At 41.4% G+C, this 12,432-nt stretch overlaps 1 protein-coding gene across 1 annotated transcript; it reads right to left on the reverse strand.

The window, feature by feature from the left end:
- Positions 1 to 165: 165 nt before the first annotated feature.
- NANS (N-acetylneuraminate synthase) lies at positions 166 to 9,559 on the reverse strand. The gene is made up of 6 exons (XM_084224586.1): positions 9,403 to 9,559; positions 7,848 to 8,063; positions 4,661 to 4,760; positions 4,253 to 4,407; positions 2,990 to 3,256; positions 166 to 1,920 (listed from the first exon to the last, which is right to left on the reverse strand). Exons 1-6 carry the CDS (start codon positions 9,532 to 9,534, stop codon positions 1,711 to 1,713), a joined length of 1,080 nt encoding a protein of 359 aa, XP_084080712.1. The 5' UTR covers positions 9,535 to 9,559; the 3' UTR covers positions 166 to 1,710.
- Positions 9,560 to 12,432: the final 2,873 nt, after the last annotated feature.

Below are 12,432 nucleotides of genomic sequence, written 5' to 3' on the forward strand. Positions count from 1 at the left end.
AGTCTCCAGGACCAGCCCAGAATGAAAATGTGAGTGAAAAACCACTGCTACTTGAAACTGGTCAGGTAATCTTACAGTGTTCAAATACTAAAGGCCCTGCATCACCGATGCTGGCAAAGGCAAGGTCTGACATAGGCTGAAATACAGAAACAAGAGTGTGTTTTATAAGCTAAATTTATTTTTCAAATTTGAAATGGAAAAAAAAATCCTTTAACAATTGAGTAGTTTTTTAATGTAAGGCAAGCATACTGCATCAGTCACAGCTCACATATGGTCAAGTATATGACTGAACCTCTGCTTCCCAATTTAAAGATATGAATACAGCTTCCTCAGAATTGCACAAGGGTAAACATATTGAAAGTAAACAGTTTATAGATACAAAACCACTCACCACCAAATTCAAGATACTTCATCAGCTCATGACAAAAAGGTAGCAAGTTCCAAGTAACCATCACTAGTATATGATTCCACCACAGAAAAAAAACAGATTAATTGTTGCAAAGTAGTTCTGTGCTAAGCAAGGTAGTTGAAGAATGAACGGTTTGCAGCTGCTGCTATACAGCTCCCTTCTGGTCAAAGGGAAAAGCAGCAGGCAACAGGAGTGGCGTTGCATTTCTCACTTGAAAAGTGAGAAGCTGGGATGCAAGAGCAGATCACACAAATCATCTACTGACCATCATGCTGAAGCAAAATGGTGTGATGTAGTCAGGCAGTCAGCCTCAGCCATCTCACACACCAGTGTTGGAAGAAAAATTCCAATGTAGAGGATTTGCTGATTAGTACCAAAAAAAAAAAAAAAAAGCTGCTCACCAGCTGCTTCACCAGCATTTGGCTTCCTACCTGAGAAGCTGCCTCCCAGGTCCAACAGAGGCATCCAAATGCTCTGCAGAATCAACTTAGTATTCCAGACTTCACTCAAGTTGCAACAGATGCTTTTCAGAATTTCTGAAGCATAAGTTAAACTTATTTTCACTGATTCATCTCAGATCTACTTTTCTTCCCTGCTCAATCTCTCTGGCTTGCCTTTCAGTTCACAAAAGGCTCTCTTGCCCCTTAAATGGGACCTTTCTAAATGCCCCTATTCTTCCTTTCCTGGTACTGTTTCTTGAGAACTTAGCTTTCTCAAGAAGCCCATTTTCCCACAGAATACAGATTGCTGCAACCCACTGCTTTATCATGACACTTTTAAGAGTTTCATCTTAAAAAAAAATAAAAATCCATCCAGGTTGCATTTGTAGTTTTCTGTTCAGTGTAAACCTTCACTTATCTGTATTCAACTCCAACCAGAGTCCTGCTATCACAGGGGTGAGGCAAATGGCAGAAAAGAGAGGAGTATCAAAAGATACAGGGCTAGAACAATTCAAAGTGTAGACAAAATTCTCATAATTTACTGTATTCTTAACAGAAAAGGGAAGCTGGAAAGCAGCAGACTGTGGTCCTTTATTTGGCAGAACTCCAAATTAATCTAGGTTAAGTGAAATGGAGAAGAGACGATCATGGCATTTCCTAGGCACAATGCTATACAGTTTCTAATAAAATCTTCATAATTTATATCCCCTTGCTTCTGAAACTTTCTGCTAACAAGAACCTGAAAATTCTATCCTGTTTGCGCCCTCATAATTACACCCCTTTCTTCTAATCTACCATGCTGCTATTCTCAAACACAATGCATGGTAATACATTGAGAAATATGGAATAGAGCGCTTTGGTTTAGCACTTCACTTTTTTTACGTGATTTTCCACTACTTGCTCAGTGATGGTTTCATCTTCTTCAATAGTTCTTTTAACCTTCTGGCCCACCAGATCAAAGATGCATTCTGGGGGAAATCCCTTTGGCTCTCCCACCTTCACCGTCAGCATGTCGAGTGTCAATACTGCACCTTCAGGAATCGCCACTTTTGCCACAACTGACTTTCCCAGCTACAGGGAGGGAAAAAAAACCAGTGTTGAAGTTAAGTACATTGCTAGCTTAGTATAACATAAAAGGATAAAAAACGTTCTGCAGTTATTTTAGAACAGGTTGTATAGAACTGCCTTCTCCATTACTTATTCCACATGAAGATTAATTTAGCATGCTCACTCTCACTCTAACTAGACTGCCAGGAACATGCAGGTGTTTTCTGAAACTGGACAATGGCTCACTGGAATTTTTCAAAATCACAATGGAGGGAATCTGATTAGAATGACTGGTATTTTATCTTAGTGTGAAAGCAGCTCATATAAAATCATAGAGATATTATTCCTATTACTATTGCCAAGTACCTGGCACTGGTGAGGCGACACCTCAAATCCCATGTCCAGTTCTGGGCCCCTGACTACAAGAAGGAAATTGAAGTGCTGGAGTGAATCCAGAGAAGGGCCACGAAGCTGGTGAAAGGTTTGGAGCACAAGCCCTTTGAGAAGTGGCTGAGGGAGCTGGGGGGTGTTTAGCCTGGAGAAAAGGAAGCTCAGAGGGGACCTGTCTAGAACTCCATGAAAGGAGGCTGTAGTCAGGTGGGGAGTGGTCTCTTCTCCTAGGCAGCAAGTGACAGAACAAGAGGAAATGGCCTCAAGCTGTGCCAGGGGAGGGTTAGACTAGATATTAGAAAAACTTTCTTCTCTAAAAGGGTGATCAAGCATTCAGAGAGTCTACAACATGGAAGCAGTTGAGCATGATCCCTGGAGTCATTTAAAATGTTTAGACGTGGCACCTAGGAACATAAAATAGTGGTTGGACTTGGCAGTGTTAGGTGGGACTAAATGACCTCATGGGTCTTTTCCAACATAAATGATTCCATGCTGTTACTCAACTTAGTTAACCACTGGATGATAAACATAGAACACTTATTATAATCAAAACTGCCAACACTATGCAGTGTGAAATCTTCTAAGTACAGAGGCAGAAACACTACTGCAATAAACAATTTGCAAGCTATTTTTCTGAATACAGAGTTATTAGCTATAGGTCTAAATTAGCTGCAGGTTTATACAAACCAAAATCAAAAGTTACCTTTTCATTGCAAGCCATTTCACAGGGCAAGAGCTGTTTGACTGGAGAACCCATTGCTTTCTCCACAGTACGGATGGCTTTCACTAACTCCGCCAGTTCATTTGGCTCCAGAGATGCTTGGTGGTCGCTTCCTTTCCATGTTTTGTCGAGAGTCACGTGGCGTTCCAGTACTTTAGCACCCATAGCAACAGCTGCCACTGAAATGGCTATGCCAGTTTCATGCCCCGAGTAGCCAATGGGGATATCAGGAAAAGCTGACTGATATGCCTTGAATCATGACAGAGTTGTTCTGAATTACCAAGGCAGCAGTTTCAAAAACAAAGTAAATTTAACAGTGATAACTGCCGTGGACAAATACTGTGCCATCAAACAAGCAGTTGTAACGTTATGCAGAAAATGCAACCTTTTAAATTCAACAAGTCACACTGCATTACCAATCACCACATTCCAAATTCGACTAGTATTATCAATACTGACAAGAAAAAGGAAGCGTGTTCTCTTCTACAACTTATGTTTGTATCAGCCTAAGTAACAGTAATAGTATCCTATTTTTATCCAAGAACCCAGTGGATTGGTTAAACTTACTCTGTATCCAAAACAGATTTCTTCAACATTGTATTTAAAATCTGAATCAACCTTTTAATCTGCACATAGAGAGCAGTCACCAAATCCTAAAGGCACTTAAGTGCAGCCATGTGTCATTCTATTAAAAATAATATACTATGTGTGCATAGATCTAAGGTAGTGCTGGAACCAGTTTGGGAAAACTTGCTTGCATCACTATTTGGCATATCCATGTAACATTTCAAATGAAAGAAACTATAGTAGGGTCGAATCAATTTTCTTCATGGCTCTGATAGTCACATGAAACTTTTTTAACAAAGTTTCTGGTCTAGCTCCCTATTTAGAATTACATTCTCACTTCATGCACCTTCTTCTTCATGCACCTTCTTTTAACAGTCTACATGACTTTTCTTAGCACTATAAACCACAGGGTTAACCTGATAACCATGTCATGTTTTCCTCTGTTGAACTGTGAATACTCCAGCAATATCCTTTATCATATTCCTCAAAGATCAGTTTTGCTAAAAAAAGGACCAGTGGATCTTTTTACTTCAGCGTGAATTAGAGGAACGTGATACATCTTGTAACTTCTCAGAAGCAAATTCCAGCACACCTTAAGACCTGGAGGAGTGTCTCAGTAAAAGGACATAGCCCTTCTCTGCTACCCTACCCACAGCACGCTCTGGGTTACTCACTGACCGATATAACACGGAGATTGACGTCCTCCGGCTGAAGCGGGTACGCGCTGGTGCACTGCAGGAAGCAGAAGTTTGGATTTATGGGCTTCACAATCTGATAAACCTGATGCATTGTGTTCATCGACTGCATCCCACTGGAAATCACCATTGGGCGACCTAGCCATTAGAAAATACGCACAAGTTTTGTCCTAGGTCTACAAGAAAGCTACCCAAGATTAAATTAAATTCTTTTAAGTAAATTAATTCAGTAAAACTAGAAAAGAATTCTGGGTAAAACTTTTTTTTCCTAAGTCTGAAATATAAAGAAATTTCATATTTTTGTCCCAAAAATCAACTGTAGGAAAAATGTAATAACTGAGCTACTGAGAAATTGTGATGTTCACCAAGATGGCTCAAAGAAAATGCTTACCTTTCTTTGCAGTCTTTTCCAAATATGGAAAATTATTTGTATCCCCTGATCCTACTTTGAAAAATGGAACATCCAGTTCATGTAGAAATTCCACAGCCATCTACAATGAAAAGAAATCATGTTTTAACACTCCATTTCAGCTGGATCAAGGGATAAAGAACTACTGTGCTTAGAAATAAACAACTGTTTAACACAGCAAACCCAAAGCTTAATAAAACAGGTGAGTATTATACACAGTATTATACACAGTATTATAGACAAAATACACTGCTCCTGATGTAATGTTTGCTATCTTGACAATATTAGTTTCTGATTTCCCTCCAGGTGGAGTACTTTTCATACTTCTGTTTTAGTGCAAAGTTTTGACTGGGATCACTGTCTCAAGGCAGTCTCTGGTCTCACCAGCTGTACAGTCTACTGCTTAGTACAAGTGAGCTCCATCTCAGCTTGAAGATGAACCTGTGTATCACAACATTCTTGCTTTTTCCTCTCTTTTTTTAAACACTACCAGAGAGAGCATTTATCTGCAGATGAAAGTCTGCCTGTTGAAGAAGAAATGTGATACAAGCATGCACAGAGTTTTCCTGCCACATGTGTCCTGCAGGTCAGAAACATAAAGCCACAGAGTGTTTAAAACTACAGGTACTAGAACAGATTCACCACACTGAAAACTTTGTATGGGCATATTGAAAAAGCACTAGGAAAAAACCCCAGAAGTGACCAAAAAGGGAAATCCAAAATTAGTTTGCTTTTAGGAAAGACACTAGACAATAAAATATGCCAAAGCAAAGACTTAAAACTGTTTATTTAAATGCTAACTACACTACTTTGTCTAAAAATATGAGTGCTATATTGAAAACAATTCAAGAATTATTAGAGGCTTCCCGAAAATGGGCCTTTTAAAAATTAGTACTTTATTGGAAGAAAATTTAAATTCCAAATCTATCACAGGCAAGAGGTATTTAAATCCTCCATTCGCCTCTGGGGAAAATAATGAAATAGTTACCTTTGCCCCCTGTCAACCAACCACAGACACTTTTAATTTCTTCAGCTCTTTCCTTGCTGCAGTTACATTTACTTAATGCCAGAGAAAGAATGCTAATATCCATGAAGATAATCACATCTTATTTGGTCTTATTTTCTACCATCAGTATGATGGAGGTTAAATTTCCTGTATCTGGAATATATAACATCTCTGTATTCCCTATTTAATATAGTTTATTCAGATGCATTGTGCATAAAGACAATAAGTATTCTATATTAAAAAGACAGATATAATCTCAGAAAATGGTAAAAAATTAAATATGACACGTAGACCTTGCCTCTAAGGCCACTCTTCATTAGGTAAATATCTCTTGAAAATTAGCAGCTCTTCTTTAAGAGATTCAAGAACCAGGAAGTAATTTCAAATAACAGGAATGACATTAAAGGGAGTGGTTCAATGAGATCCTGCTTTGCTTCCAGTACACACTGGAACAGAACAGATAAAGAAGTTATTCATAGGCATTTTTATTTATTTCACACATGACTTAAATAATTTCCTCATATAGTTAAACACAATTTAGCCTCTTTGACATAACTGGACTTCCAGAGATTATGTTAAATTTACAAAAGTTAATGGATAAAAACTTTCAGAAGTTAATGTATTCTTAAAGAGTTTTTATGTCAATTTATGCAGTATTTTAAGTTCCAAACCCCTGTTTTGCAGGAATGCCACCAGAAATATTAGGAGCTATGTAATGTAATTACAGCTCAAAAAGAAGGCCCAAACATGTATCAATCACTTCTGTAAATTAGCTGATAATATACATACAAAGGAGCACAGCAGAGAAAAAGACGGATCCCAGCAGCAGAATATGATCTGAGCTGCTGCCTATAAAAGGTGTTCTGTGTCGCACTACAGCCTTTAGGAGCCAGAGGTTTTAACATTAAAGAAGGAATATGGGGTTTTTTTCCTCCCCAAAGGCACGCGGGTCTTTTAAGATCCCAGATACAGAAGTCAAGAATCCTGAGTTTATTCATTCCTTTCTTAAAGGAGGGCATGTTGTTCAGCAGGTCGTCCAGATGTGAAGATAGCAATAAAAGAAACATCACCACACTCTCTTTTTACACATCTATTTCTGAATCCGCGGCACTGAGGCAATCCATATACACACAACATATTTGTCTATTGTCAGATGAAGAGGGAGAACAAATTATAAGAAATAACACTGATAGATCAGGAATCGTCTCTGATTGCAAGAGTGAAACACTGAATAGATCACCTTAAAACATTAAATAAATCACATCCTTGTCCTATCCTGGATATGTCTACTTCCAGAAAGCCAGGGACATTGCTCTGCTGGCCATATGCAAGAGTGGCTAGCTTACTTTGGTAAGGGTCTCTTTCCATTCGGTTCTCTGTATTTTCTAGGCCACAAAGAAAAATAAATCTGCCATCTCTCATCTATACTGAAGTTCAAGTGTCACCTGACCTTTACAGCTTACACATATGAACTGTATGTTGCATTTGTTAATACTGTCAGTACCATTATTCTGAGGCAAGTGACATGCAACAGCTACAAGTATACATGTCTTAAGGGGGAACAGCAGCAAGAGTTTCATGGAGCTGTGAAGCTGGTGACTGATTGTTCAAGAGCCCACTGGCAAAAATCAGTAAATGATTCAGCAGTAACAGGACAAGATGTGAGCCGCTCAATGAGATGAGTAAAACAAATAGGGGCATAAAAGACTTCTGCTGCTTAGAAACACCACGGGGGGCTAGTAAACAACAAGGAGGGAGGGAGGGAAAAAAGAGGGAAATTATGGGGATTAGATCAAGAAAGGAATCTGGTTTAAATACAGAAGGAAGTTTGATATACTTGAAACCAACATACCAGACAACACCGGAGAGCAGTGTGATTGCCATCTTGATCTACACTCTCAAAGCCTCAATTGTTTATGAAGGTCAAAACGAAGCCTTGTCCCTAAAATTACTTATGTGTAAGTATCTCAACACATGTAGCAAGTCTTCCAAAATATTCAGCCAACCATTGCAGAGACAGGTGAACTGGCAAATTACTCTAGGTGTCTCAGAAAGAAATTGATTGTCCATATATTCTTTTTCTGTAAGAACTATCATACCTAAGTAATACCCAACAGACACAACAGCCAGACTCCCCTTGTCATTCCAGTATGGCTTACATACCTCATCCATGCCAGAAGCTGTGAAGAAAATGCCAATCTCCTCTGCATACTTCTTTAGCTCTCTATATTGGTCATGACTGAACTCCAAGTGGCGCTTATGTTCCCCATAGGTCTTTCCCCAGGAGTGTTTAGAGGTGTAGGGCCTTTCTAAGGCTTTCTTGTTGAATTTGTACTCCAGTTCACTCTTCTGGAACTTGGCACAGTCTGCTCCGCAGTCCTGCAAAACAAGTTGGTGCACACTGAGTGGAAGTGCAAGTGAACCTGCACTCACCTAACTCTGAATGCAAGGAGTGAGTAAGTGATGTGCTCATCTGTGGAATTTTCACATTATCATCACAGCAATCACAGAAACGGTAATGAACACAGAGTGACTGTGGACCTACACATGCATCAACCCTTTTATTTCAGAGTCCCGATACACTTTGTAGAGCAGCAGTTCAGAGACATCATATTAAACCTACAAAACTACTTAGCTATGCCTGTTGCTTATTTGAAGAGTTGACTTCTGTGGTGTTTTTCCCAGATTAGCTGTCACTGATAATGTTACATTAAAAAAGGACACAGGATTCTGTGAAACAAGGAGTATGAATCTGAAATTCACAGCATTATCAAGACTGGAAGAAACTTTTAAGATCAGCCAGTCCAACCATCCACCCAGCATCACCACAGTTATCCCTAGATCACATCACCAGCACCAGACACTCTTGAACACCTCCAGGAATAATTCATTTGAAGGAATAATAACTCATTTGAAGTCGCATAGTGAAGACAAATCCTCATTAGAGCAGCCTTTCAGCCCAGTCACATTACTGAATGCACCACGCCCCGAGCTGTGATGATGTGTGGTTTTCCATCTAATGGATATAACATCAAATTTGAAAGCAGTTTGGTTGCCTTACTGGATGACACAAGCTTTACTGCAATAAAGCCCTGATGTCGACCAAGTCAAATTGGAGGCTCATTAGCGATGGTTCAGCAACTGCCTGATACTTCCTAAATTCCCTGTAAGCTCATGCCCCAGCTGCGGGGCTACAGTCATGACAAAACATCACAGAATGAATTAGCTGGAAAAGACCTCTGAGATCATGGAGTCCTTGAGGTGACTGAGCACCACCTTGTCAAACAGAGCACGGCACCAAGTGCCACGTCCAGTCTTTCCTTAAACACCTCCACGGACAGCGACTCCACCCCCTCCTTGGGGAGCCCGTTCCGATGTCTGTTCGGCCTTTCCGTGAAGAAATTCTTCCTGCTGTCCAGCCTCAACCTCTGTGGCACTACTTTCTCATCCTGTCACTAGCCGCCTGTAGAAGAGGCCGACCCCACCTGGCCACATTCTCCTCTCTGGAAGTTGCAGAGAGTGATGATGTTACCCCTGAGCCTCCTTTTCTCCAGGCTGAACAACCACAGCTCCCTCGGCCGCTCCTCACTGGACAAGCACTCCAGACCCTCCACCAAAGTCAAATGCAAGGGTCTCCCTGCAGACAATCTGTGTTTGGAATAAACCCAGGCCGCGCCCGGGCGCTCTCGCTCACCCGCCTCCCCCTCCCCCCGCGCACCTTGACCATGCGGATCATGCGCTTGGCGATGTCCAGGTCGCCCTGGTGGTTCTGCCCGATCTCGGCGATGATGAAGCAGGGCTGGTCGCCGCCGACGCGCCGCCCGGGGCACAGCTCGAACTCCCGAGCCATGGCGAGATGGCGGCAGTCCCACAGCCCGCCCACGACTGCGCCGCCGCTCCGAGCCCCGCCGCGCCTCTTCCCAGCCGCACCAATCGGCGCCGCCACTGCCGGTCCGGCCACGCCTCTTCCCAGCCGCACCAATCGGCGCCGCCGCTCCCTGTCCGGCCACGCCTCCTCCCAGCCGCACCAATCGGCGCCGCCGCTCCCTGTCCGGCCACGCCTTCTCCCAGCCGCAGCGATCGGCGCCGCTGGCGGGCGCGGACGCCCTCCCGCAGGGGCAGGTCCCGGCCGGCAGGGGGCGCCGCGGCACCGCGCCCTCAGCCCTTCCCGTCGTGCGCCCGCCGCGCCGCGAGGCCCGCCGGCTCCGCCGCGACGGCAGCGGCTCCCGGGAAACACAGCAGCTGGGTGCTGCACACAAGAGACCCTTAAAATCATCCAGGAGTGGTGACTCCACCACCTCCCGGGAAACCTGTTCCAGTGCCTGACACCCTGACAGTGACAACTTTTTGTTTTCTAACATCTAATCTGAATCTCCCCTGTCCCACCTTAAAGCCATTTTCTCGCTGCAGGCCCGGCAGGAGACACCGACCCCCGCCTCACTACACCCTCCTCTCAGGAGTTGTAGAGACTTGGTTCCGACAAAACTTGCCATGGTACGTGGAAGTCAGTGGTAAAATGTGAAGCAATGGCTAAGGCCACTTCTGAGATTAATTTATTCCAAAATCCTTCTCTGACTGACATGCAGATAAATGACTTGTAACATTCTGGGCCTATCTGTGAGGTTTTTTATAGAAAATCAATAATGCCAATTGTTATGATGTTATGGTACATGTCTGGTGTTTTTTTGTTTGTTTTATCTGGTCTGTTTTGTTTTGGTGAGGGGTTTGGAGTTGAGTCTCATTGACGCACAATGTTAGTACCACAGTAACAGCAGAGTAATTTTTTGCCAGTATTGACTGTTCCCCAAGGAGAACTGCATCCTTCTGACAGACTGCAGTGACTGATTCAACCAGCAGGCTCTAAGCTGTCTCGTACTACATGAGACATAGCCTAAGAAATTGCCTCAATTTAGAATCAGAAATGGCCTTGATGAGTGATATACAGTGCAATATGCCAGTGGCTCTTGAGAAGGATGCTTTCTTTTACAAAGGATTGAACTTTGTAAATTATGGTAGGAATACCGTATAAATACAATTTTTTTTCTCTTTGTGTGACCAAGAATTGCAGACCATATAAAATGTTTGTATCTGTATAAAACCAGCCTGTTCTCTAGAAACAGGTCAGTTGCCTGAGGCTGTCTCATAGAAGAGAAAGTTTCCTGACAACAGAACTCACACTAACCATTTCTACTGGTCAGTTACATTGACTACAGTCACAGGTGGATACAAATGCAGGCATAGCTTTTTTAGGGGTGCTGAGTGACTGTTACAGAAAGAGATCTGATTAAAATACAGTCCCTATAAAAAAAGGTTGCATTTATGCGATGGGTAATACATACTTAATGTTTTTATGAAAAATTTCCAGAGGAAAAAAATAGAAGTTTGAAACTATACTACAGGCATTACTGATGTACCCCATATGGGCTAAAACCAGTTTAATTTCAGGAATTACACAGTTGAAAGTTATCTGTTGAACTTTAGGATACTAAAAATTAATGGTTTATGAAAACACCTGACACTTAATATTGGCTATGCAAAACAATTTGTGAATGGAACCTTAATACTGCATGCATACAAACACTGAGAATAATTATAATGAAGTTTACCCCAAAAGTTTGCTGATTGAAAAAGCAGCTCCTTAAATGTTTCTGAATTGTAGTATCTGAAGCAAGCCTCTAATGTGCTACGTTTCACTGAATTTTAGCTTACACTGTAATATGCCACCTACCCCATGAGACATTTCTCCAACTAAACTACATGGCTTGAGGCCAAAAGCCCAGTTTGTTCTCCTAGTTCCTTAGGTGATCTAGGTTCTTCCTGCATAAACATTTACCACTACCTCCATAGAACAGACACACCCTTCTCTCCTGGGCCAAGTTCCTTGTTCAGTCATCAGTAAAGAAGCAGGAAAAAAATGCCTCCAGAACACAAGTAATTAACTTCTGGAATAATTTTGCAATGACATAATAACATTTTGCATATTATATATTATAGCCTAAAAATGACAGACAATTGAGGCCCTGTGCTTTTAATTTTTTAATTATTCAGTATTAAAGCAGTAGAATGGAGCGTAAGATGACAAGCAGTGATATATATATATATATATATATATATATATATATATATATGCACACATATAAAAGCACTAAAGTAAGAAACAAATAATAATAGTACAGAAACTGTGAGTTATTCCAGCCCAGGCAGTTTTACACTCCCTAACACTTCCTAATGAAGGTGTGGCGACAATAATTCCAACATTGTATTCTGTGAAACTGCGTTCCCATGTGATGTCTAAAACCCTGGTTCTGTTGCAGGTTTGTCTTTTATTTCAGTGGGAGAGCCAACTCTCACTGAGGATTTGATGGATGAATTTGCAGACAATAATGAGAAGCATACTGGGAATACAAAGGAATACTTCCAGCTGGAAGGGACCTGCAATGATTATTTAGTGCAATTGCTTGAACATTTCATTGCTTGTCAGTATGATGGTCACACTGATAGTTATCACACTAGGCAGACTGAATTTACATGCAGGTAATGCTTTATTCAGGAATTATAGAGTTTGAGACAACAAGTGCATGTAGTTTATGTACTTAGACTCATACTTTTATACAGCCCTAAATCTTGACTGGCATGATAAAAGATATTTGAAGAGCCTTGGTCCTTGAAACAGATGATGTGCTTGCAGCTTTGATTTAGTTTCTAGGAAGAAAATTCCATGATAATCCCGTGATGACAACCATTTGCC

Source organism: Fringilla coelebs (genome assembly GCF_963513975.1).
Source record: "Fringilla coelebs genome assembly, chromosome: Z".
Taxonomy (NCBI): domain Eukaryota; kingdom Metazoa; phylum Chordata; class Aves; order Passeriformes; family Fringillidae; genus Fringilla; species Fringilla coelebs.

Bases quoted from the DNA above. Each gene is read 5' to 3' on its own strand.
- NANS (XM_084224586.1), bottom strand. From the start codon at position 9,534: ATGGCTCGGGAGTTCGAGCTGTGCCCCGGGCGGCGCGTCGGCGGCGAC. The intron at 8,064-9,402 runs GTGCGCGGGGGG...CTTGTTTTGCAG, and splicing joins GCATGATCCGCATGGTCAAG to GACTGCGGAGCAGACTGTGC. The intron at 3,257-4,252 runs GTCAGTGAGTAA...TCATGATTCAAG, and splicing joins TCAATCTCCGTGTTATATCG to GCATATCAGTCAGCTTTTCC.